General features: G+C 38.6%; 2 protein-coding genes across 3 annotated transcripts in view; one reads left to right on the forward strand and one right to left on the reverse strand.

The window, feature by feature from the left end:
* The first annotated feature begins 3,538 nt into the window (after window positions 1–3,538).
* en2 (engrailed homeobox 2) lies at window positions 3,539–9,959 on the forward strand. The gene is made up of 2 exons (XM_033044284.1): window positions 3,539–4,790; window positions 7,736–9,959. Exons 1-2 carry the CDS (start codon window positions 4,253–4,255, stop codon window positions 8,050–8,052), a joined length of 855 nt encoding a protein of 284 aa, XP_032900175.1. The 5' UTR covers window positions 3,539–4,252; the 3' UTR covers window positions 8,053–9,959.
* A 7,634-nt stretch (window positions 9,960–17,593) lies between these two features.
* cnpy1 (canopy FGF signaling regulator 1) overlaps window positions 17,594–27,057 on the reverse strand; it is a 51,875-nt gene continuing 42,411 nt past the window's right edge. For both annotated transcript variants that reach the window (XM_033044304.1, XM_033044298.1), the window contains 3 exons: window positions 20,376–20,582; window positions 19,931–20,027; window positions 17,594–18,014 (listed from right to left, as the gene is read on the reverse strand). In XM_033044304.1, the coding sequence (XP_032900195.1) occupies window positions 17,971–18,014; window positions 19,931–20,027; window positions 20,376–20,582 (348 nt within the window). In that variant the 3' untranslated portion in view covers window positions 17,594–17,970. The remainder of the gene's footprint in view (window positions 18,015–19,930; window positions 20,028–20,375; window positions 20,583–27,057) is intronic.

Raw genomic sequence — 27,057 nt, forward strand, 5'->3', positions numbered from 1 at the left:
ATGGGCAGGAATGCCTTACTTGAAAGAGTGCTAGGTTCGTGAGTGACTTTCAAAAGGAAATTGAAGAAATAGTTGAAGCTTTAAAAAATGCTGGGCTATGGGGGACTGAGGGGGGGGGGGGGGTTGTTCCCAAAGGGCTAGAGTGTACCATTGTGCCGAACGGCCTCGTTCTCCTCTGTAATTACTTTATGATTCGCTCCCACCCCACATTCCCCTCTCCTTCAAGATTTAAATTACTTATAATGAAATGGGACCGGGTAGAGGTGAACGGTGCGCTCCTTATTGTCGGGGAGATAGGTAGGGCCGCTGCAGCAATGGGCGGGGAAATGAGCAGTCGATGGCTCCTTGCCCTCCCCATTGTACTTTGATCTGAGTTGGTGTACTGGATTATCGCGGATGATGACAATCTCACAATGTAACAACGGTCCCAACTAATTAACTTTCATCTCCGCTGACTTTCTTCTGAAAACCTCCACTTCTGTAGCGCCTTTTACGACCATGTGTCGCTCGACAACGCTGTGGGGTGGGGTGGGGTGGGGTGGGCTGAGAGTGCAGGATCCATCCACCTACATAAAAAATGAACCCAAATTAAAATTCATTGTAGCTGCTGGAAGGGTTGGTGAGAATATGGACCAGAGTAGATTCGGGGCCATTATTACTTCACACAAATCGTACTCTCAGTTAAACCAGCCGCGTTGTATGAGAAAAGGAATGGGAACTCAGTTTGATAACACTTTGATAATAAACACACGGATGGGCATTTTCTGTATTGATACGCATCGTGGCGTATGTGGCATTTCCCTCTGCCTGCTCGTTAGAAACGTGCGGGCTGATTTCCATAACAATTATAATGTTGATTTTAGCAAGTGCATGGAATGTATGGGAAGTTGTGTGGGGGAGGAGCGACGGCTGCGGGAGATGCACAGTCTGAACAAACAGATTCCCCATAAAAAAAAAGGTTACCGGGGTCATTCTGCGCCAAATGCCGTTGTTAGATGGTTGTTAGATGACACATAAATGTTTCAAAGAATATTTATCGCAGAAAAAAAATCACACAATGATACAATTCTAGACCGCTGATGTTCGGGTAATGTTAATGTTCAAAACTGGGGATCACTTGTTGATCGCTAACACACCTGACTTGGATTGCAACCTTATTTATGTGATGGCGAATGGGAAAGGTTATACTCTCCGAGTGATTTAAGAATAAGGCGGGAAACATTATGCTCCATAAAGATCAACGCGTGTGTGTGTGTGTGTGTGTGTGTGTGTGTGTGTGTGTGTGTGTGTGTGTGTGTGTGTGTGGGTGTGTGGGTGTGTGTGTGTGTGTGTGTGTGAGAGTGTGTGGGTGTGTGGTGATATGGGGTGTAGGATTGAAATTAAATGGAGCGGGCAGTAGGTACAACCAGACAGGAAGGAATGGCGAGGTCCGGCTCGATTAAGAGGGGAGGGGGGGGGGGGGGGGGGGGATAAAGATTGCTCTGAATATATGCATGTTTGCCGGCGAGAGCGAGAGTAGCCAAAACTGCTCACAGACCAAAACAATAAAACCTGTCCTGGCATCAATGGAAGGTACCTTCAACGACAAGGCGAATGTCGTAAATTCGGCACCGGATTTGAAATTCACAGTATATATTTTATCCATGTAAAATTATTTGTATAACGCCTGACGCACGGGTATCTTCTAATCAGGTGCTTAATTTTAAAACTGTCGCCCTGCAAGAAGCCTTCAATTTATTTCGTTCCCACTTAAAGGTTAAATCTCATTTTAATGACGAGGCATTTTAAGTCCATTCAATTAACACACAATCCGATTGAAATCCATAACTTGTTTCAACTAGTGGAGGCCCGCGAGGAAAATAGCTAATAGCTAAACACCTTGCAACAACATTCAGGGGGCCTTAATTACAGGCTATTTACCACGCTAGAGTAGGCTCAGGATCGCTAAATGCTTGGCGGAGTCACTCTAATCGGCTTTCAGAATTACTGTGAGCCCAGGGAACCTGCCGCAAACTGGTTGACCGAGTGCCACGCCAAAATAAAAGTGAAAACTGCTTAAAAACAAGAAAAAAAGATTCCTTACGAAAGTTGGAGTGTCCCTCATTTGCAAAAATTGTTAAAACCGGAAGATGTGAATGTGCGCTCCGTTTGTATTGGTGGGGGTTGGGGAGAGTTGCAGATAAGTAAATAGTATTCAAAATGATTGTTACGCTTACACACAGAGAAAGTTTCACAAGATCGGCCATTCAGAAGAGCTCTCTCTCGCCCGCCCCCCCCCCCCCCCCTCCCCTCCCCTCCTCTCTCTGGCGTCTCTGTTGGTTGGGACGAGATGATATCGCCAAAGGCAGTTGCCGTTTCCAATACCTTACATAGTTATTGTTCATCAGTTGTTCCATCGCCTTACAGCCCAGAGGGGAGTAGGTGTGGGGAGAGGTGAGAAGGAAAGGAGATAGAGAAGGTCGCCGACACATTCTGGTCTGCCCCCCCCCCTCACCCTCTTCCCATGGCCCCGACGCCACCTTCCGATTTATTATGTACCGCGAGAATCCGGCGGCCGGATCGGATGTGTAATGATAAACAAAGCAGGCAGCATCTTCCCCGGGTGAAATCAAATCTCCTTCCCACCTCGGCCGCTGTCGGCAACTTTTGAACGCTTCGCTGCCGGATTTACCGGCGAAAGATGAAAAGGGGGAGAGCAAGTGGAATGAGGATTTTTTTTTTTACCCAAAGAGGCAGCGCGCTCGATTATTCCCAGTTAAAATCACACCCACGGTTCCTGTATTAGAGGCACTGGCGTCTGATCAGATATAAACTGTCCCAGTTGCGTCGGATGGTCCTTTTTTGTTGTTTCTTTGTCTTTCCCGCTGCGGCCCGACAAATATCACAGGGGTTAGCGGCAGAGAGATTCCTTATCTGTGAAGCGGGGCTGTTTAATGAATGCTTGACTTCCAAGGGCCCTAGAATAAGGCTATTCCCGTCTAGGTATTCCCGTTATTAGGAAACGTCTTACCTTGAGGACTTGACATTGCTACTGAATTTACTAACGTTTTACAGGGAGCCAGATTAAACCACCCGTGCAATTTCAAATCGCCCCTTCCAAAAGCCAATGATTGGGGAAACCCGCGATGAAATTGAAGCTCGCCATCGAGAACAGATATAACTGCCCTGCCCGCCTGCCTGCCCCCCGCCCCCTCTCTTTCTCTCTCTCTTCCCCCATCGCTTTGTGCTTTAGCCCAATCAAATATTATTTGTGTAATAATAGGGTGAAGGATTGTGGGTAGGTGCACACAGAGAGAGAGAGGGAGAGAGAGATTTCTATTGTATTAGGGAGAGAAAAAAGGTCATAGTAAAATGTATGAGTTTTTTTGTTCTAATTGGCTGGAGGTGAAATCGGCTGATGAATTAAAGTGCTGGCGTGTGCTGGGTGTTTTACGGTGCGGTTGTGCTTTAGAGGAGAGGGTACTACAGCTTTAAGTAAGAAGAGAGGAGAAGGAGGGGGGGGAGAGATGAGAGTTACGCGGCGTTGTCATCTAATCTCAGTGTCACCGTCATGTGTTGAAATCTGCTCCCGTTTATTGGACAAAGGCACGTGTCTGGGGTCCCGGGGAACCGCGTCACGTGACCGCCCCCTATTAAAAAAAGAACAAAAATCCAGCGCAGTGAAAGTATTTCTGATCAGTTAGCGGCTCTCTTTAATTTTTATTCCCTGTCTTTTAACTGTGTGTGTGTGTGTGTGTGAGTGAATGAATGAATGCATGCATGTGTGAGTGAGTGAGAGAGTGACAGAGAGAGGGAGTGAGAGAGGAAGAGACTCTCTCCTCTGTTGCCCAAGTCGAGGGGGTGAGCGGCAGATTGGGGAAGGGCAGGGAGGAGAGAGGGAGGGAGACAAGAGCCTTGAAAAGTGAAGGCTGCCGATTAAACGTGAGCCATGGATACCTGGGTGCGGAACTGAGACAAGGCAAAGTATGATTATCCGCACCTAAGCCACACGAGCAGTAGCAATCAGACGGGGGGTGGGTGGGTGGGAGGGAGGGGGGGGGGGGGACGTTAAAGGCGGAGAGATTGATGCTGGCAAGATATTAAAGGAGGAACGTTTTGGGGGGAGAACTAAAAGGCAAGATCTGAGCTTCCTCTCATTCTTTCCACAAACCAACTTGGATATCGCTGCATACTTGAGTGGGTGAAAGGCTAAAGAGAGCTGGGAAGGGGGGGACGGGGACGGGGACGACAGTTCCGAAGCCGTTCACACACTATGGAAGAAAATGATCAAAATAACCATGAAGTGGACAACCAGGAGTCGAGCAACGAGTCTAACCGAGCCATCATGCCGCTACTCCAGGCGCCGGGGAACCAGCTCCCTCACCGGATCACCAACTTTTTCATCGACAACATCTTGCGGCCGGACTTCGGCAAAAGGAAAGACGGGCACCGCGATCAGAGTCACGTCCCCGGGAGAGAGAACGTTAGCCCGTCGGCGGTGGTGTCCGGCCAAAGCGGAGGCAGTGCGCCCGGGGTGGGAGGAGGAGGAGGAGGAGGAGGTGGTGTTGGTGTTGGTGGTGTTGGTGGTGATGGTGTCTCCGGCGGAGGAGGAGGGGCTCCAGCCAGCCCGTCTGGCCCGGCTAAGAAACGAGACGTGGCGGGAGAAGCGACGCTGAGGAACGGCGAGAGCGCCGAGCAATCCCAGAGCTCCGATTCAGACAGCTCCCACAGCAGCACCAGCGCAGTCTCCCAACCCATGCTTTGGCCTGCGTGGGTTTACTGCACTAGATACTCGGACAGGCCTTCTTCAGGTGAGGGAACACGACAATAAAACCATTCTCCATGTCAGGTTTATATTGGGGGGGAAAGGGGGCTTGTGATAAACTTTAAAAGGCGGATAGCCAAGAGCTTAAAATAACTGAATCATCAGTTAATTTAATTTTGCAAACGTGCTAGCGTAAACTAAATGGAGAGCAACAATCTCGCTTTCCTTGTGACATGTATTTTTACAGGAATCTTGCTATATTCCATTAAATGAACAGGAGGGAAAAGTTTCCTCAGATTCTCCAGAACACGGTGATGGCCTTGAATGGTTCTCCAAACGTGTCTTGATTTTTTTTTAATTAACAAAAGACTGATCCTTCTACACGTGGGACCCACACAACAGACATAAGTATTTCTAACATTAAATCTGTGCAGAATCAACATTCTAGATTTTATTTTCAGGAGGGCAAGTGCAGACTAAACGCTCTCAACTCTCCACTTAACATAGTTTGAATGAAGTCGAAGTCAGTGTAAATCTAAAAAGGTCATATTTTCATGTTGAGAATGATAGCAGACACGGGAACTGTCCAAATGCATCGATGCGATGAACGAGTCTTTTCAATCGGTTCCCGGGGTGCGTTTTGATTGTAAAAAAATTTCGACACTGCGCTTACGGGGTAAATTATCTCAAGACCTATTGTTTGAAAGAAAGCCTCATCCATTGTTAGAATAAAAATGGACGGTAATTTAGAGTTTCGTGTCTATAAGCGGCGGAATTTTTAAAATCAGAAATACGTCTGGTAGTTATTGCTATTCGAAAACGCTCACGATGCACTCCGCCGCTCCAGTATGTCTCTTTGTTGACTAGTATTTAGCATATTTTTGTCAGCGAACTAGGCCTCGTTATATTCGATCGGCTTCAGACTTGCCGCTTCCGAGGTGAGAGCACATGAGAGTCGCATTGGCAAAGAATATAACAACACGCGCAATAAAATAACCCACCGCACATTAATTTGAAATCAGATTTTGAAATTACGTAATGTGCAAAAAAAATCCAACTTCAGCCCTCGAAGGACACGACCAATAATTCGCCGGAAATAACAAAGAGCTTGTATTAATATAATGACACGTTTTATCCGGAGGAGAAACATCAAATAATATGTTTAATCCATCCCAAACAAATTATCACAGGCTTGTTTTTAAAAAAAATCGCAATAACTAAAGAGAGGGGTTGAAATATAGACTGTTACAGAGTTAGTGAACCTGGGGTAGCAACTATGTTTGTCATGCGTTTTTGCTTTTTCGATCCACATTTTATTTTAATCATTACAGTTGTGTGTAGTTGGTTCCAGTTGAGTGTTGGGTATCATACTTTGAGAGGAGTAGAGTTGGAATGCATTAAAAATTTAACTGCCCTAACACACACTGGGCAAATTACAACCACACACACACACACACACACACACACACACACACACACACACACACATATATATATATATATATATATATATATATATATACACACACACACACACACACACACACACACACACACACACACACACACACACACACATACACAGGCCCAATCTCTTGGACCGTCACACTTTCTTCTAGCGCTGCTCAAAGATTTACGGCTTCCGAAAACGTTTATAATTTGCCGATAAATAGGTGGCAACTTCCTCCCGTTTCCCCCCTTAAATCACATTTTTAAATGTTTAATTTTTTTCTTTGCACGAAGACTCGGGAGAGAAAGTTGTAAATCCGCGACCCACGGGTGTTGGTTGTGTATCAAGCGTTTGTTACTATCGTTAGTTTCAATATTATTTGATATTCCGACAACTTTCAGGCCCTTGGATCAGAGGGGGGTGAATGTTTTTTTTCCTTCCATGGTTGCAAAACCTTCAATTTATTGTATATTTAAAGTTTGTTGTTTTGCTGACGCGACTGAACGGCGGGCCATTTAATCATTGATTTTTAAAGTTGTTTCCCACCCTTCTATTTTGATGACACTTTTTATTCAAGCAATCATTTTTATTATGTCTCTATCCTGGTTTATCTATTGAGACTCACAAACTTTACATTGCACATTCCCACGTACGGTAGTTAGCGCACGAATGACTGCAATTGGTTTGAAAGGACGATTACATTATTACACGAATCCTATTCCCCCCCCCCCCCCCTGTCTAACCACCATCATGAAACATACAACGAGGACTGTGTATATGAAACCCTCGGCGAACGTGTTGTGCTTTTCTCTTAACTTTATGAGTTGCATGTGGAGGCAAATCTGCCTCATTGTGTTCAGTTTCGCATTCAAGTCATCTTTTTCCCCCATGTACTCTGCTATAATTGGAACTCTATCAAATGAAGGGGCAACGAATAACATAAACATCGCCCTAACTGCAGGTTTGCAAGATTTTAAAAGTTTTCAATACTGTGTAATCCAGAAATAGGGACGAAGGAAGATACACGAGCATTCCCAACTTCAGGGGCAAATTGTAGCGATATATATAGGCGGTTGTTATCACACAGTCTGAATTTAAGCGGATTATGGATCACACTCTTACCTATTTGTAATGAATTGTATCGCACTGAACACATACAAAATGTTATTTCTTTCAAACCTACTGCAATGATCCACCAAACTCGCTGATCTATGCATCCCGTAGCCTACTTCCTGAAATGTGCATTTGGCCGTTGTTGGATAGAAATATTCACATGTTAAAATTGCGAATAGTGCAGGCATAAATTGTCAATGATTTATCATTGCCCACGAGCTAAGAAATTGTTCTATAGTCTCAAGTTTTGATTTATTGTTGAAAGAATTAGAATCACGAGGGAGGAAAATGGCACCTGTGTTCGTGCTTATATCCATCGTACAGCAGTTTATTAAATGTGATAGTCTGGGCTTTGTTTGATTTTGTCACTTTAACAAAGATCTCACTGCTTTTATTTTTGTAACACTACGTTTACACTTTAATTTTAGGTCCCAGGTCCCGCAAACCAAAGAAAAAGACTCCCAATAAGGAGGACAAGCGACCGAGGACAGCGTTCACAGCCGAACAATTGCAGAGACTGAAAGCCGAGTTTCAGACGAACCGCTATCTAACCGAGCAACGCCGGCAGAGCTTAGCTCACGAACTCAGTCTCAACGAATCCCAAATCAAAATCTGGTTTCAGAACAAGCGAGCCAAAATCAAGAAAGCTAGCGGATCAAAGAACTCACTGGCACTACATTTAATGGCACAAGGACTTTACAACCATTCCAACACGGGGAAAGAAGACAAGGAAGAAAGCGAATAGCAAAGATTTAACAAAAGTGCGAACAAATACAATGCAATAATATAAATCTAAAAAAGATAAAGGGCCAGTGTATTGAGAAAGAAAGAGAGAGAAAAAGATACCAGCATAGTTTTTAAAAGATATGAAATTGTATGAGATATTATTCCGCAATATTCTGTGTATATAATTCAGGTAAGGTGTTGTAAAAAAAACTGAAATATTTCAATATATGGTGAGATATTGTTTCTGGGATTTCAGAAGCTACTTTTTTTGCCGCGGATATTGTTCGTTGGTCGCATTTTCTACCAGTCACCGACTGGGTTCCGTAGCCGCTCGGTGAACATACTAACGTGAAATTTAAACCAACCTGCTGAAGTCCAAAGAATTTTCCTGCTGTTGTTTTACAGAAAAAATGTTAAATTAAATAAATATCAAATGTTTGATTCTACTGCAAGGTTTACAGCTTTTGAGATTGCTTTCTTTAAAAAAAACAACGAACTAAAGGCGGTTTTGAGACAAGGTACATTGGGACGTGTTTTAGATTATTTAGATTATTAATATCGGAAGGTGGGGAAGATTTTCAATGTAAGTAACTTAACCGAGGGTCAGATAATTACGTTGTGAGGGAAGACTGAATTGTGTGAAAAATTCTACACGATTCTCTGGCCTTGATGAAAGATATTAAGGGGGCGAGAATGAAACCAGCCAACTTTCATTTATGCATTTGTTTTGGTGAGCAGCGTTGAATTTTTTTTTTAAACATTTGAAATATGTTATCGGGTTGGGGCTTTGCAAGCGGTAGACGAAACTCTGGAAGCAAACAGCGGAGATAAAACGATATTGTTTTCATCCATTTTTAAAAACCATAAACCGAGTGGGCGGTTATGGGGTGGGGGAAGATGGTTGGGTTACAAAAAAAGTGTTCAGCCGACGGGCTTCCGCCTCTGGAGCGCCTCCCTGCGGCATATGGCGAGGTCTCAAAATGTCAAGTTCAACCAAGAACTTGATACACAACGCATTCGACCGGAAACCTCTCACTGTGGTTGTAAACAGATCTTTTTTTTTTAAGGCATTTTATATTTTGGATCCGGGCATTGTTGTTGAACGTTGTTCGAGTAAACATACGCTAAGTCACAAATAATATGAAAGGCTCCACTTACTTTGCTGCCGCGGATCATTAATCGAAACGTGGAGATTTTTTTTTCTGTGTCCGATAGCCAGGGCGCTTGTACTGCCTGAGTTAGAGGCACCGAGGCTGGGCTGTAGAAACAGCAGCCCTTTCTCCTTCGTCTTCCGATCTAAAATTCGACGCAATCAAAGCTCACGGAAATACAATTTCTGCTGCTTTGCCCACGTGTTTTTTTGTACCCTGTCTTTCACAAGAAAGTGCAACGTATTTCTTGCTGTAATTTCCAGGACCTATAGAGAGCGTCATTTGCAAAACATATTATTGTCGTATTCATTGCTAGTTTTCAAATGCGCTGGACTTAGAATAATGTTCCAGGTGACATTCTTTGATAAATTTATCATCGACTAGCTAAAGACTCGAAAGGAAAAAGTACTCTTCCGAATACACTTGGTAACATTTTGAATCAGTGTTATCCTAGCGCTAACAATTAGGCAATGTGAATGTCCAAAGATGCAAGCGTCCTAATTGTGTGGAGTCGACTCCCGTAAAAAGTGTTTACTTTAGGAAGTCAAATATACCTTGACTTTGCTGGTAACTGATATGAAATCAGTAACATAATTTATAGTCTTTTTTACAATACCTTCAATATCGCCTCGTTATTTTGATATGGTGAAGTTAGCTAAATATAATAAATGCACCGAGGCGCTGTAAAATATCCGTATCCTTCCTGTATTTTTAAATACTTGATATCCACGTAACCCGCTTTAATACACCAACACTGTATAAAAGTTGTATATAAGAAAAAAAACTATAGTAACAATCGCCTGGAATAGAAACTGTCAATGGTAAACTGCACAGGGACTGTATGAAGTGCAAATCCTGGATGGATTCTTTGTCTGATAAATGCAAAGAAAGCGAATCAATCTGCGTTTATTCTCCCTAAATTATATATGCACCTCTGATTTTATTTGTGTGATTTCAGATTAAAAACAGTGACAATGTAATATAAGTTACTCCAAATTCATTTAAATTTCTGTTTAAGTATTCCTTGGTGTGGATAAGTAAAGATGTGTATACTTCAAAGACAACACATTTCACTGGGTTCCAAACGGGATAAAATATAAGTACCTCGGCCCTATAGAGTACTAGCAAAACGAGTACCAACATCTCGCTTTAACGCCAAGATGATGGGTTTAATGGCAAATCAAGTGATTACCAACACAATTGAAACTCGTCTTCTTTAGTGCATTTTATTTTAGATAATAACATAATAACAACGTACAATGAAAATGACACATTAATCAAGAAATTATGGACCCTTTTCCACTTCTTTGTGAAAATCTGGCAGTTTCTAATCGCGTCTGATTTACTACATTATATATTATATAATATGTTAGGCTCGCGATAAATATTAGCACTGATGTATCTACAAATTGTATTTATTAATTATATTTCGCACTTTACAAAACGTCGTCGGCGTAAGCAATGTTATCGTACTCTTGCACAATGAGTTGACCGATAAGAAAAAAATAGTTTTTGCAGTTTAGTGAATCATAAATGCATTATGACATTTCAGAATTTGTTTATGAATGCAACCAAAGAAAACCAGGTTCTCCCTAAACAGCATGTAGAAAATCAAACATAAATGGCTGAAAAGACTGACATTGACGCCATATTGTGTTACCTACTGGACGCAGACAAGTACATAAAAGGAAAAAACGAGTTTGTTCATGAAGGTTGTATTTAGAAATTACGTCACTTTCATATTTGAGCTTAAGATTCTATTACAAACTAATAGAATTTCTGGCAGGACGTAGCCAAAAAGCTTGATAAACTCGCAATTTTTTTTTTTTTTTCAAGAGCCGTTCCAATCGCAACAGATTCTGGGATTACAAACTTCAAATCAATGTCCCCCAAATTCTGAATTTCCGTATTTTTTTAAAGTTGAGTTGTGAGGAATTGGATTAAAACTGCCCTGATTTTTAAACAATTTGTTAAGTAAACGTAGTAAGTTATTGGGAATCAGTCTAATACAGTGATTGTTGATTCAACTTAATGTAAGTAATACAGGGCACAGTTTGGAAAAAGAATCAAACGCAGTGAGCGATAATTAAACTTTGTTTTCCACCAATAAGCCAATCTTGATTATAGCTAATATTAAAAGGATCTTGTAATGGTAATAATAGCCTGCGCCCCTGAGAACGCAAGTTAAACTGATTCCAAGGGAGTTATATTTCTCGCTGATGACCTAAAGCGGTTACCAAGAATTTATCGAAATTAAGTGTTGCATGGGAACTAAATCTGATCGGCTGTTGTTGACATTTCCTGTCAACAGTTCCAATATGTTCCGATAAATCAAAAATCATTCCAGATTTTTATTTCAGGAATAATTGATGAACTCCGCGTCTTCGCACGTGCATTTGGGCGAGGAAACTTCACAAAGTTTTTCTTTCCGAATTCAAGTAAATTAATGCCAGGGACCTGAAAGATTAGATATTTGCATTCTGGGACGAAAAACATTTCTAAAACAATGAACTCGCGCAACAACAACAAAAAGTCACAAGATGATCTTGTTCTCACTTGTAATCGAAAAGATGGGAGCTGATCATTGCGCCGATTAGTATACCGTGGTTTTCTTTGAATTCAATGAGAATTACAAGCAAACAAAATAGAAGTGAATGTAAATGTTGGGGTCAGATCATTTAAGGTCACTCCACAGATTCATTGCTAATTTGTACTCGTGTAGACTTCGAACCCTACAATCAATTGCCCTTTAAATATACCTCTATACACACACATATATTATATATATATATTATATTTGCCCTTTAAGTATATATATTTTTTAATCAAGCAGAGCTTAATAAAGTAATATAGGCATTATTTGGGTTAAAGGCTTTCGAGATTTGGTTTATTATAATGAATATTCGGTGGATAATTCTTCCAAACTGTGCCCATTGTTTCTTAAATGTCGTCACACCGTTTTTGATTGGTTTCCAATGACTTACTACATTTACATCAAATTGTTTAAAAATCAGGATAGTTTTAATCCGTTTCCCACACCTCAACTTTTAAAATGAGGGAAACTAATTACCCTATTAGCACTGTAGAACTAAATTATATACACTCGCTGGCGAATATTGAAGAGAGACAAATATAAGCACCAATACAGGTTAAAACAAATTATTTTGTTGTATCTCAATGCAGAAATTATCTGATTCGTCGTTACACAAAACGCCAAGGAACAAGAAAGCTGGAGGTTGGGTATTTGTCATATTAAGTATCCAGTGACTAATAAAACATTAGGGGGTGTGCGGATTTAACAATATCCTCAATGTTTCTCCTTTAAATGCCTCTGGTTTTCAACAACTAAATTGTGCAGTAGCTGATATGCACGAGATTAATAGAAAAGCAAGGACTGGTCTGTAAATGTAAGAGAACAAAGTAATAACAATTGCCAACTGTGCAATATATTGTTACATTGCAGTTCAGGCATTTGTTGGTCTTTATAGTAACTACAAGCGATTCAATGGGGCTTTTATTTTATTTTACAAGAAAGCTTCACGCGGCAAACTATATTAAAAGTAGACTGACGAAAAACGTTAAAGGTAGTATCATTTTGCAAGCACGTTATCCATGGTAGCTGTAGTTCACCGTACTCATATATATGGCAATAAACACGACTCGACAACTTTCCTGATATCTTATTAGCAGATAATGGTCCAATTGGCTTGCCGTTCATAATTTTTTTAAATTTGCCTCCTATGCCCTCCCCAAAGTATTGCCTGTTTTTTTTTAAGCTGAACATAAAATAGAACTAACAGCCATTGGCAATAGATAGTCAGAAGTTACAAAGTAAAAACTTAATTGGACCCCCCCCCGGTAAACAATGTCACGAAATGGGCACAAAAAGGCGAAGATATTCTTGTGTTATAGGTTTTAAAAGGTGTGAATTTACAGAGCCGCCGAAGTACCCAAGAATGTAGTTAAGGTCTTTCCTTACTCTTGGGTCTTGAAGAGATTTTGTAAACATTCCAGGAATGAAAATAAAAGAGCAGTTCCCATTCACGGAATGTCATTGTTAGCAAAATAAACGTCGTTTCACACTCTGGTTCATGCTCATCGTTCTTATCGCTTTTAAATCCGAATACTTCAGTAAGTGTTTAATGCAATGAATTGGTTGTGAATTTGAACATTAATTGTGATTAATCATGGTAACGCATTGCAAATAAAAAGGTGAAATACAACTATTCAACAGCACGTAGCTATAATTTATTTGCGACAGACCGTGATATTTAGGCTCGGAAAGAATGTATTAATTGGATCCAATATACGTTTGATCTGTGACCAGACTCAAGTTTCTGGATGTTTTAAAGTCATTATTCGGCTTTGCCAGCCGCAATGCATCTTTGACCCACCCCCTAATAAAGAATCCTTCCGTAAACCGGCCAGTTAATTTATTTTGGAAAATGTACTTAGAGAAAACTAAGATGCTGGCAAATTAACTTATTTTTTAAGAAGTTTATGGTTTGATTATATATTTTGGTCACTCTATTAAATCTGATGTTTTATGTTCGAGAACAAACGTACCGGTTTAGATAGAGGTTATTCCAAAGATTTGTGAATTTCGCCGAAGAAAAGAAATAAAGTTTGCTCGAGGTTACAAACTGTTGTTTTTGCTTTCAATAATTTAACGTGTTAATAATCCATATTACGTAATCGAATTGTTTAATATCCAAAGCACCTTTGAATATTTTATACCATTCCAAACTTTCCTACAAACTTTTGGGAACACCATCAATAATGTTCTAGGAGGACGGCTTCGATTAAAGATTTTTTTTAAACAATCGCGCGACTGTTAAAGTACATTTAAAGCAATTATTTGTACTTAAATCAATGGTAAATCCTCTGAAACAAAGTTTTGGCTAATAACTTTTAACACCCTAGCCAGGCCGTTGTTTGGATTAAAGCAGGAAGCCATATTTAAATAAATTTAAAAATCATCTGCAATGTAGCTACAACGTAAATACGAGCCTTTTCTTTCCTTTCAAACAACGTTAGTGCCTTTGTTATCCCCCCCGAAACGTCATTAAGTTCCATTTGTTTCTACCTGGCTCTGCTAAATATAGAGACTGGGAAACGTTACAGAAAATGTCAGACAAAAGTAGCTGTCAGGCCAGAGCATTTCCCAGCATTGACCCGCTATCAAATGCTAAAGAAGTAATCTGCATTTCTATTCTTGCTCATCTTGTATGTGGAAGTAACGCCCAATGGTCACTGCCTTGATGAGGCTGGACCTGTACAAGTGGGGAGCAACTGCTCCTCTCACACACTGTGAATGGAGTCTGGAGCCAGGAGACCGGGGTGAAGGTCAAAGCTTCTGCCACGACTGCAGGTGGTTCGTTTCCTCTCTGTCCCAAATCATATGCGCTTCCGAACAAAATTCACAAACTTTCCGAGCATCTAATCCAACTGTCGAGGTGACACTCTCCCATCAAGCCCTCGTTTTAACCAATCAAAACCTGCGCCGATGAGCTAAAAAGGATTACCACCCCCCTCCCTCCCTCCCTCCCTCCAGTGACTTTACAATCAAGTATTGCAAATGGCGGGTGCGTGGAAAATGTACTGGGGCGAAAAAAATCCCCAACTTAAATATGTTAATCTTTCCAGTTTACACTGCAGAGTGGAGGCTGTTATGATATAAAGCGTTATGAAGTGGCGGGGGAAAATAAAAGTTAGTTGAAATGTACTCTTTTTTGGGAAATCGACTGGCTGTCTTCAACACAAAAGCTACCCCTCCCCCCACAGTTATTTCACCCATAGTTTTTTTTTAATGCTTCCTTGTCCAACTTGAATATGCAATGAAGCGCCAGCCTTTTGTGGCGGAAATATAATTAAACTGGTGAAAGATGTAAAAATGAAGAATAGGGATGACATCAGGCCGATTTCACACTTGGCACTCCAATTGCCAGGACGAAGCCAGGCTCTTGCCATGCAACACAGATCAAAGCGAACTGCCACCACCAAAAAGGGAAAGGGGGATTTAAGTATGCTAATCCCCAGGACAAATATATTTTAATCTTGTTAGAATACAAGTTAATGCTGCAGCTCAGAGGCTGAACTTTGTCAGACTGTAGAGAACCACTTTGCTGCAGGTCTGATTGAGGTGGACCTCCTGGTTCAATGATATTGAATTTAAGTAATTTTACAAAATGCTCCTTCATACAGACGAGGCTAGTCTAAAGAAAGATACTCCCTCCCTTCCATCTAAAGCCTTAGCAGCTGTGTCACTGACCTTGCAAAGCTCCCCTACCAAGGCATATACGAGCGGGAGGAAATGAGCATTATCTGTCCAGTTTGTACATCGCAAACTAAATCCAATCCACTAATTTTACATCGACGCCGACCATTGATCGCGTTGATTGGTACAATGGTTAATGACAGTTTGTGTTGTAGTCATAGAAATATAATTTGCATCAATAAATTCAGAAAGTCAAGTGCCATAAAATATGCTAGGGCGATGGGGAGGTTGGTTGGTGGAAGGCGCACTCCAAAAAAATAATTGCAAGTACAGATCATCACCCAGTAAACCAAATTGTAAGTGTAGGAAGGAACTGCAGATGCTGGTTTACACCGAAGATAGACACAAAATGCTGAAGTAACTCAGCCGGTCAGGCAGCATCTCTGGAGAAAAGGAATAGGTAACGTTTCGGGTCGAAACCCTTCTTCAGACCGTCGAACCAAACAGTAATATTGATATCCGGATATTCACGAAGAAACGGTAGTCTGGTTAAATGCAAGATGCTATTTATCTGCAGTGGGCCCAAAAAAAAACGTTGCAAGCGATAATCCATAAAATGATGCTGGTAATTTCTGCAAGTAACATGGGATGAGCATAGATGGCAAGGGAGGAAGGAACGTCCAGCACACTGAACTCGAAAGTCACGAAAAGTCTCATTAACGTCCAATTTGTGAACGCGATTGCTCTTCGAAAATAGTCAATGTGACTACAATGTAATCAAAGAAAAGGTTGCCTAAACATTCGTAATTCAATTTGGAATTATTATAAACGGAAGTTGATGATAGCGCTTGCCCTCAGAAGTTTTGTACAAAAACAGTCGCAATGGTTAAGTGCCCATTGAAAAAGGAGCGTCGTGAACTGAATCTCCACGAGTTTACCCTTCTCAGCGGGACTCTGCATTGAATTGCAATAATATGTCCCTCGCTTAAAAGAAATACAACTTAAAGAAATGACCTTCGTACAATTAACGGGGTGGTGCACAATTCGAGATGTAAACAGGGTACGCCGACAGAGTTAATACTCGGCTGCAGATCATCAGAAGAGAGAAAAATCGTTTCAAAGTATCCAGCAAATTCGGTCGGCAGTTGTAACCAGCTAATCAGACCGTTTCAGTTTTACCTCCGGTGGTTCAAAATTGGAAAGTTCCTTTCTATACTGGTCATTCTCCAGGACTTTGACCTCATGACCACAGATTATATGTCAATTTCAGCATTCTAAAGGAACAGTTATTGGGCCAATAGAAATGGCTTCAGGTAAAGGAATCGTTGGTTTCATTAAACGACAATGAAGTTTACTCGAAGCATTGCTAAAGAGTCATCGATCGAAGCATAAAACATTTGAGGGCGCTTGCCCATTGTCCCCCTTTATTGTAATTAACTGGGCAGTACCTTAAAATAAAACGACAGCGCTGCCACTAAATAAATGGGCTTGATTGTAATAAACTACCTGTTGGAAAAAAAGTTGCCCACTAATTCATATATTGCTATTAACTTAGTTATCGCGACAATTAAGGAATTGTTTAATTATTTAAGTTGCGCACCAATTCATATATTGCCAAATACTTAGCACACAGTTATGGAACTGTTCAAAAAAAATGTCTACAGTGTACGAAGCATTGTTTATATTAAATCATCAAGGTGGAATAACTGGCATTAACATATCCTTTCCACGCAAAATGCGATGTTCTGTAAAGTCTATTGTAATCAGCATGTAAACATTAGCTGGGTGGGGCGCGGTATGCCAGAGTAGTGGACAATTTTCATAACTTTCACTTTCATATGAGGAAAAATAGCCTGCAGAGATAAACAGGTATAATTTCTGAATAAGGCTGTTCTAAATCTTCAGTAGAGTATATTATTCATTATTCATAGAAATAAAATTTATGTTATGTGTAGATAAAAAGATATCAGTTTTATTGTCCCATTGAAAATTCAAGGATTTACTAAACATGGTTATCACCGAGAACAAGTTGCAGCAAGGATAAGGGACACTTGTCTAAATTCATAGAATGAAAATAGAGGTAAAAAGAATATTAGACTTTTTTTAGAGAAACAGTTGACAACCACGTGTAAATTAATGTGCCACTCAAGTCAATAAGGAAATAGTAACAAAAATAAAAACAGACCCACAAATTCTGATGAATAATTTTAATTATAAGTACTGAAAGATAAAATTGAAAACAAATCTTAGAAATAATCAGCACACACTATTTGAACATAAAAAAGGTGTGTGTTATTTTGTTCCCTGTATTAAGTTGAAGATGCCCATTAATTTAATACAAATGAGTTATAAAATCTCTTTAATACATTGTGGATAATTCAAATATACCAATAGATCTGGAATTATCAAAAGATACAGCCATAATGAAAATATATGAATCAGTGGTTCTTGGAGAGAAGATAGGAGCAAAGATCAGATTCACAGCAGCAGTTCTGGTCCAGTGTAAATTTGCCAGCTGTTGATGCAGACATTCAGTACTTTCCCATTCCAGCTTGATGCACAACACATCTTATAGCTCAGGGTGGAGAGTTTGTACAGATGGATCACAAATTTCTGGTGAGGTGGGAGGAAAAATAAATGTACATTTTATTACACAGAACAGTTCAAACAATATAAATATTTTTAATAGCTATTTATATCTTCTCTCAGTGTAAATCAAATTGAAAATAAAACTAGTCTAGTTTGTTTAATTAGAAAGATTGCTGATTTAAAAAAATGTACACATCAATCCACCACTGGAAGATGTCAGCAAATAAATATGAAATCGCTTTTCCAAAAGATGTGATTATATTCTGCACTTTGAGCACCACTGTAAGATTCAAAAACACTATAATTTTGTTATACTGAAGATGAATACATGTCTAAAGTTATCATTTACATGATTTATGCATCTGAAACCTGGCGAATCTTTATCAAAGCAAACTTAGTAATAGAGGAGGAACATATTTAGATATATAAAGCTGCACGGAAAACAGTGGCACAAACTCTTAAGCATGTTATGATCATTCCAAAATTCAGCATTATGGGCAAGGAAATAATTTATTACAAATACGTGTACTACACTGAAGTAAAGATTCCTCTCTGCAATTAAAATACAGTTCTAATATATATAGCTCTCAAAAGCAAATAGATTTGATTTCGAATATTTTCATCTTTTCTTGCAGTAAAAAAGACCACTGGGAAGCCAGGAAAACACCTAACATTTTTATATTCACTGGGCTAAAATGTATTATTATGAACTATTCAAAGTTATACTTAAAAAAGAAGTTGTAATAATTTTCCCAGCCCTAAGATGTTATCCGATTACAAGGGTGTATAACATATAAAATAATAGAGTTAAATCTGGGAAAGCACACTGCACTCTGCTACACCCGCTTGCAAGCTTATCATGTGTATAGTAGGCATAAAATATAAATTTACTTTGGAAAAGTACAAAAAGAAATCCAAGTCCAACTTGGAGGATCACACTACAATTTAGTAAATTTTGAATATCCAATACTGAAGATACCATATCCGGATTTACTTAAATATTTCCATTATGTTGGTGATGTAAACGAAAAACAAACACTCAGAAACAGAATGAAAATTCAATTCTTGGTATTCTATCTGACCTGACAAGTATTTTTTTTTAAATCCTCAATAGTGTACAGTTCCCATTTTTATTACTACACTATATCAAAAACATTTGTCAATTCCTCTGTTCATTTTTAAAAACTAAGCCAGAACCTTAACATTCATAGGCAATAGTAATCCAAGATATTTTGCAAGAATACTAATTTCTCTTATGTTGCATGATTTGAGTTTTTTTGGTCTACTGTAGAGTAATGATGTGGATCACCAGTCAAAATTATGCTGCAAAATGTACAAACATGCTACTGTAAATTACTTCAATTCTTAAAGGTAGTTTGGATCCTTAAAATAGTTGAACCAGAATTTTGAAACACGAGAAATACAAGTGAAACACGAGAAAAATATCTTCAAGAATCAGCAAATGCAAACAAGCTTTTGGGTCACACGGCCACATGCCAAGTAAAACATTGCTGAAATTTGCAGCCTGTAATATTATGATAGATCTCCTTTTTATTATCAACACTACCAATGGAAAAAATGTTAGTTATTAAAGATGGACTTTAATCAAAAGAAATTTGAGATTTTAGCCACTCATTCTCTGAAGAATCTCATTTCAGCAAGAAGCTTTTCTGAATACTTTTGGAAACTAGTTACTAACAGTAGGTTACACTTAGCTCAACATTATATATTCACATACAAGCAAACTAAATGCACTACAAGAAAATCAAATTCAAAACTTTATTTTGCCTACTGGAATCTTAATAGAAAAAAGGTGCATTTGCAAGTAACATCCCAAGTCATTTTCAATGGATTGAAGAGATATTCCTCCACAGAACATCAAATTGGCAAGGTAACATGAAAGAAGGAAAACAAACTGTACATTAAATCAGTCACAATACCTGATTTTGCATTGCACAACTTGTCAGCCACATGGTCCGCCTCATGGGTGAACAGGGAAATGATTTCGTCTTCATATTCTTCCACTATATTTTCACACTGTAAGATCAGTTAAATTAGAGTGCATTACACTACAGAACAGCCAAAATGAATCTTCATCATTGCTGGGCATGCAAAAATCTAGCTTTTTTTTTGCCTACTGCCATTTTCTGCTTCCCCCTTCTTACCATCTTGGCAAAGCCATCCAAGTACTTCCACAATAAAAACAGCTTAAATATGAAATTACAAATAAGTGACGGCCAGAAAGATGTAGAGAAAATTTGTTTGCTTAATATTGATGATTTTCAAAATCTTAGAAGCATAATTCTTTATGACAATTGCACAAGCTGAAGTTCTAGTGCCCTCTGCTGTAATAGCTACCTGAATACGCAATTGAAAAAACCTTACCACAAACTTTAGAGATTTCGAATTTTCAGGATCAAATTTGAAATTCTTGAAATCTACTGAACCCATTTTCTCTGAATCTCTTGGTGCAAATCTCATGTAACTCCTCTTCTGGGTGTCAGGATCCACATATAGGGCATAATCATCCATGCTCGAACAAATATTCTCAAAGAGCTCAAGTAGATGGGTCTCGGATCTTGCATATGGAATCTGTAGGAAACCAGCAACGTGACCATTACATGATGCATTCTTTAAAATTAAATCAAATTAAGAACCATCACATTGATAATGTGGTTCTGAGATGTAATAATAGAATTGTTTGTGATTTCAGTTAAATAAATATACAATATTTGCACTTTCAAAAACAATAGCAAGTTTGACAAAATCAGAAAGAGCACCTCACTTTAGCAAATTAAGTTACAGGACTACTATATCCAGTTTGCTCACATGACTGGTTAGTCCAGACGTTGATCAGCAGCTGCTTAATCCTTCCTCAGGATTCAGAGGGAAAAAGCAAGGCCCACGAAGTTAACATCACACAAATCTATAGTCTCAGTTTTCATTTCCTGGAGTTAAAGCTGCTGGATTGTCTCTCATCTCCACCCCCCTTCACCAAATTCAAGAGAAACCCCAGACAACACCTATACTCCTAGAATGAATTGCTACAAAAAGAGCACAAGAGGTCAAAATTGTCCTTTCCCTTGGTAACTGGACAAAAAGTTTTAACTGTCTAGACAGGTCAAGGTGCAAAATGTGCCCCGTTGCTATCTCCGGAAGAGTTTCAATTGAAGCCAAGTACAGGGTAAACAGCAGAGATACATCCACAGGCCTTTGCACGTCCCTCCCTCCACCCTCTACTGATCAAAGTAGGAAGTTTGCATGACAACCACAGTCAAAGGACTGAATTGCTGATGAACTCGATTTCAGCAATGTAGATATGGCCAGATTCCATTGTCTCCTTTCAAACACAGTATGGCCCCTTCCGGTCCCAGTGATTACATTATGGATGCATTTTCACATAAGCAGGTCATTCACACAAAAGGTTTCTCCTTGCTTCATTGCCATCTGATCACAAAGCTAATACATCAGAGTTCAAACCTTAAATAAGTATTTTACTTTCTACGTTACCAGTTCAGCTATCCCCCCCCATCATACTCAATTGATACAATTTTATAAGAATGAAGTAAATAACCCTTATTTAACTTTTTTTGTAAAATCTTCAAACGGTGTAGATATTTCGTTAGACCGGAAAAAAAAGACGTACATGGGCGCATTTTATTCTACATCTACATAAACACAACAATCCTGTAGCTGTCATTGTGAACAACATCAAATTCTCTGGTGACTTTGCAACAAATTTATATAACTGAGCACCAACCAAATAGCTAGTAGGTAAAAAAAAAAGCTTTTCCTTACAGCAGCCACTGGAGCTTGGATGCATCATGTTCATAAAACGCATTTCTTAGTGAGATAGAGGGGAGGGGGAAGCAAAACACACATTGCCCTCTGCCAGTAGAAAAGATGTCTGAGATACCGCCCTGCAAATTGTGTTGCCATTGAAATAAGAATGAAGAGACTGCCATCATTAAAATGTGATGGACGAGAGTCACAATCAATTTTCCCTGTCTGCTTTGAACAAAAGTTTCTTATCTGACTGAAAAAAATAAGACATGCTCTGCAAAGAGGTGATAAAGATGAAGTACTTTTGATTTTCAAATGTTGAGACACACAAGCATAGATTCCCACTTTCAGGATAACAAAAGCTACATACAGATGCACTTTTCTTTTAAATAAAGATAACCAAATACTAATGAAACTGCACACCTGCACAATTTAATTAAAAAAATTACCCCAAATATGTTGTAAAAAAAGCTTACAGGAAGTCTACAATTTGAAGTTGGAAGAATGAAAAAGAAAAATTTATAAAATGCACATGGACCCATTAAACACATTTGGATTTCTAAATATGGACTCAACATTTGAAATTGTTGTTTTATTTTAATGAATATAACTTAGTCCCCGAATTAGTAAATAACTGGCATCTCAAACCTTGCATCTCAAATTAAGTGCAAAAACTCTATTTTGCTTTGTTCTACATACAGTAAAAAAAATTGTTGGTACTACAAATGTATGACTGTAAAGTTTATTTCATAAGCACAATTAATCTATTTGTGATAACAAACAGAGACACAGGGCTATGCTAGGATTTATTTAGCATTTTTATACCAAATGTGGTATTTGACAAAACAGTCATATCAAAGCTGCCCTTTCTGTTGTGAAAGGCTAAAATTTAAAAAATATATTTAAAAAAAAAGGTTTTCTACAAGCCTACATGAATCCGTTTGAAGCTCATATTAAATAATATCAAAAGGCAAAAAAATGTACTCAAGCCAAAACTCTGAAATAAAAAAGTACTTCTAACCTTTTCTGGTTTTAGTTTACATCAAAGAAAGGCTTTCACCATTAAGTTCCATGGACATTTGTTCTAAAATTGCTGCATTTTCACAAGGTGAAGGTTTGAGTTAAAATATCTTGTTGCTCAATCCCAAAGTCAGGCTGTTAGATTTTGATAAACTTAAGATTGTATTTACATTTATAATAAACTTCACAGAAATTCGACCACTACTACTACGTTAATTCCAATCGAAAATCAGAAGTGTGAGCATTCGACGGAAGATGAATTAAAGCTGTTTACATCAGAAAACAAATCTCACCCATGCTTTGAAATACAAACCTAGAGAGGTCCAAACAAATCAAAAACATATTGCTCATGGCTTACAGAGTAACTGTCAGATGTCAGTCTTAAGCCTCGAGCCACCTTTTAATGAAACCCCTCAAGTCATTTTTTTTAAAACTGAAGGTGAACAATAAAATTCCGTGGAGTATACTTGACAATTATTCAGCAAGTAAGCTTTAATATTGGCCACAAAGGATTATAGGAACATCATTCTGTAACTTAGTCAAATAAAGAGCACTGCTGTGCCAAAGTATTAATATGCAACTAGAATTAAAATATATTTTAAAACTTAATATAAACATTGACAAAGGGAGCAGTTGATACATTTGCAGTTTCCCAATAATTTTACATTCGTCCTGCAGAACACCATGTGACAAGTAAAAAAGTAAAAGTGAGCACACACAAACAAAATTAGATTATATCAACCCAAGGAAAAATATTTACAAAGGACACGCTTTTTTAAAAAAAAATAGGGAAACAGGTTTGGATAGTTGAAGAGATTAAAATGTTCAGACAATGAATACGCCATTGAAATGACCCAAATAATGATGATCTTCATGATTAACTATTTATTTTTCTGTGCCATTATTGTAAAATTAGACAGAAAAGGGAAAATTTAATAAGTGGCTGAGATATAAAAGTTTCTGTAAAGTCTACCCAAGTTTAAAAACCAAACAATCTGTGCATTTTTCAAAACCTACTGCCCTCATACCATTTGCTCAGATGTATATTGGTTTTCCTTATAGTAATGGAGAAATGCCAACCAATTAATTAAGTATACATTCATTTACAGCTGTTTGCAAAGACAATTTTCAAAAGCCAAAACAATTAGGAATAGCTTACATATTCTTTATCATTTCTTTTATACAAACATTAAAGGATTCTACCACAGACCACACACCATTTCTTCCCACACATGAGCTATTGACTCATTTCTAGGCCAAGGTTATGCAGCTCTCAAATTAACAAGGGCCACCTTAACACCAGCAAACTAAACTATTTTCTTCTCTGTTATTTCATTTTAGCTGCCCTCACCCCTCCACACGTTTTCCCACATTGTTCAGAAAAATACTTTTTCCTGCCTTTACTTACATGAATTTAAAATCCATAATTTACTACCCAAGCATGTACACAAATGATAACTAACTTTGTTTTAAATTCAATAATTTCCGTAATACTACTACTGTTCTCTCAAAAGCACACATGCAATAGGATAATACAAGTTGCTGCAACATATCCAGCCAAGGCCATTTTTCGGATCTTCTTGGCCGAGGCGATCAGTTTGTGTATGAACAGAAAGTGATCAGATATTTAAACATAAAATATTTTGTCCAATTACCCAAAGCAACATTTTTAAACTCTTTGCTGCTTTAATAGGTTACATAGTAGAGGAGTACAGATTATATTTCATCCCCACCCACTATGAGAAAAAAAACCTTCATAATCCATGGCTAGCTAATCTGAAGAAAGACAAACAGCTGGAGTAACTCAGCAGGTCAGGCAGCATCTTTGGAGAAAAAGGATGGGTGACGTTTTGGGTTGGAACCCTTCAAGCTGAAAGTAGAGGGAGGGATCTGGAGATAGAAAAAAGCTTTTAATCTGGATCGTCCATGTTGTTGTGCATAAAAATAAACTGGATATTTGATGGGGTAGGGTTGGAGAAAAAGAGAATATGATGAAGAATGTTCATTAATAGTAGAGCTTATAATTTTCAGTCTTTACCATCTTTGAAATGGATATATTTTCTAATATATGTGAGGATGGAAAATGAGCCAGTTGCTGGCAGAGTGAGAGCACATCGCCTGGTTTAGATGGAGTACATCCTAGATCGAGCATGGAAATTAGGAGACCACAGAGGCGTGGAGGATTGCAAATGTTATGCTCCTGCTCAAAACAAGCGAGATAAATCTAGTACATATCAGTGGTGCACTATTTGAGACAACATTAATTCTCATTTGGACAAGCATAGTCAACTTGGACCAAGCATGATGGATTTGTAAAAGACAATATTTTATGAAAAAGTTAGTCAGTCAGAAACTTGCCAAATCAATCCACCACACCCACACTGACCAGCAGGCACCCATCCATATTAATTGCATCTTCCAGCCTTTAATGCCAAGACGATTCAAGCGCTCTTTGTGCTTTGTAAAGCGGAAGGTCGATGCCATTTATATGGGAAAATATTTGAATGATCTCAAAACATAATTATTCATAAAATGAAAGCATGTGCTGTTAAATGATAATATAATTTCTGTTGGATAGTTAAAAGCTCAGAATAGCAACAAATAGATGTTCAGTTGATCACAGCAATATTCAGTGGGGACAACTGATGGTGCTGCCATAAGCTCACTCTGCACACTTCTGAACCCCCAACAGCCTCATCACCACCCACCCAACCCCCTTGTCAAATACAGGAGTATTAGTACCATTGCATTTCTTGTAAAAATGGTGGAAACCTAAGTGCAAGGAGTTCAATTTTGAAATTTGTGAACGATACAACATTCACCAATGCAGTAAATAACTAAGCACAAAAGGAGTAAACATCAGAAAAGCATATCTTCATTTTCCTTGTATACACACAAAGTGACTTTGGAAGACACTGAAGGAAATGTTGCTGTTTCAATGTCATTTGACAATAAATGTTTTAATTTGATATGACAGAAGATCAGAGGTTCGGTATAGTAAAACTTCAACAACCCACTATCATATTGTTGGCAAATCCCGATGGTTCAGCATTTTGGCTCATTGCAACCTCAGTCATACACGTCTTTAAACTCAATTGTTGTTGTTTCTACATTTCATTTAAAATAACACAATTAACCAGAAAAGTTATTGTACAACTGAGTAACATCCAAACACATGAAATAAACACATGTTGGTGTTATAACAGGAGCAATATCCAATACCCTGTAGTATGAAAATCAGCCAGTCTGGCACCATCAGAGACCTAGTGCCAGAGTATCAGTTTTGTTTCATCCTATGGCAAGATATTTGCCTTCTGACACCCCCCCCTCCCCCCAAGTTATTACCACTGTCTACAAGGTACAAATCATGAATACAATGGAATACTCACCAAGTACCTGAATAATGAAAATGACTGCACAGATAGTGCGTCCATTAGTTCAAAACGAACTAAATTTCAGGATTGTATCAAGAGATCAGAAAAAAGGCAAAGTGAATCTCTTCTTCAAAACAAAAGGGAGGGAGAAGACAGAAGGTGGGGACCTAAAAGGACAGTTAGTTTAACATCCATTGTTGGCAAAATGCTCAAGTCAGTAATAAAAGAGGAAATAATTAATTCAGGAAAACTGAATATAATCCAACATGGTCAACATGTTTGACAAAATTACTGGAATTCTTTGAGGATGAGGCAGACAGATTTAAAAGCGTGAAATCTGAAGAGGTAGTGCATTTAGGCTTCCAAAAAACATTAGACAAGGTTCCATGTAAAAAGTTGATGCATAAATTAAGAACCCAAGGTATTGGAGAAAGTACATTAGTACGGATTGAAAACTGGGTTGTACGCTAGAAAACAAAGAATTTGAAAAAATGTGTCATTTTCAGACTGGTCTGATGCAACTAGTGGAGTAGCCCAGGGGGGAATTCTTAATAAACCCAATTGTTTATTATTTGCATTAATGGCCCATTCTTAGTCATGTGTGTAACCAAAAATATGAAAAATAGTGGAATACATCTCTTTTAATTATGAAAGCATTACAGGTATCCTGTTTTGTACAGTAGATATGATTCCTATTTGTTTTCAGTTTATCAAGTGAAATTTTTATGTTATGCTGACAATGTTTGTTTACGGTCAGAGGTCAAATACGACTGCTACGCATGTGACCTCACGGAAGCATTTTTTTCACAACTCAGCTTTATCTTACAAACTGTGAATTTTAAAAAGCTAAAATTTTCATATCTTTAGCAGATATGCATTCTAGTTCTGTA

The sequence above is a fragment of the Amblyraja radiata genome, chromosome 2 (genome assembly GCF_010909765.2).
Source record: "Amblyraja radiata isolate CabotCenter1 chromosome 2, sAmbRad1.1.pri, whole genome shotgun sequence".
Taxonomy (NCBI): Eukaryota; Metazoa; Chordata; class Chondrichthyes; order Rajiformes; family Rajidae; genus Amblyraja; species Amblyraja radiata.

What these genes read in the sequence shown, in the direction of transcription:
- en2 (XM_033044284.1), top strand. Translation starts at nt 4,253, where the DNA reads ATGGAAGAAAATGATCAAAATAACCATGAAGTGGACAACCAGGAGTCG. An exon ending in CTCGGACAGGCCTTCTTCAG is followed by an intron (nt 4,791 to 7,735) that starts GTGAGGGAACAC and finishes CTTTAATTTTAG; the next exon opens with GTCCCAGGTCCCGCAAACCA.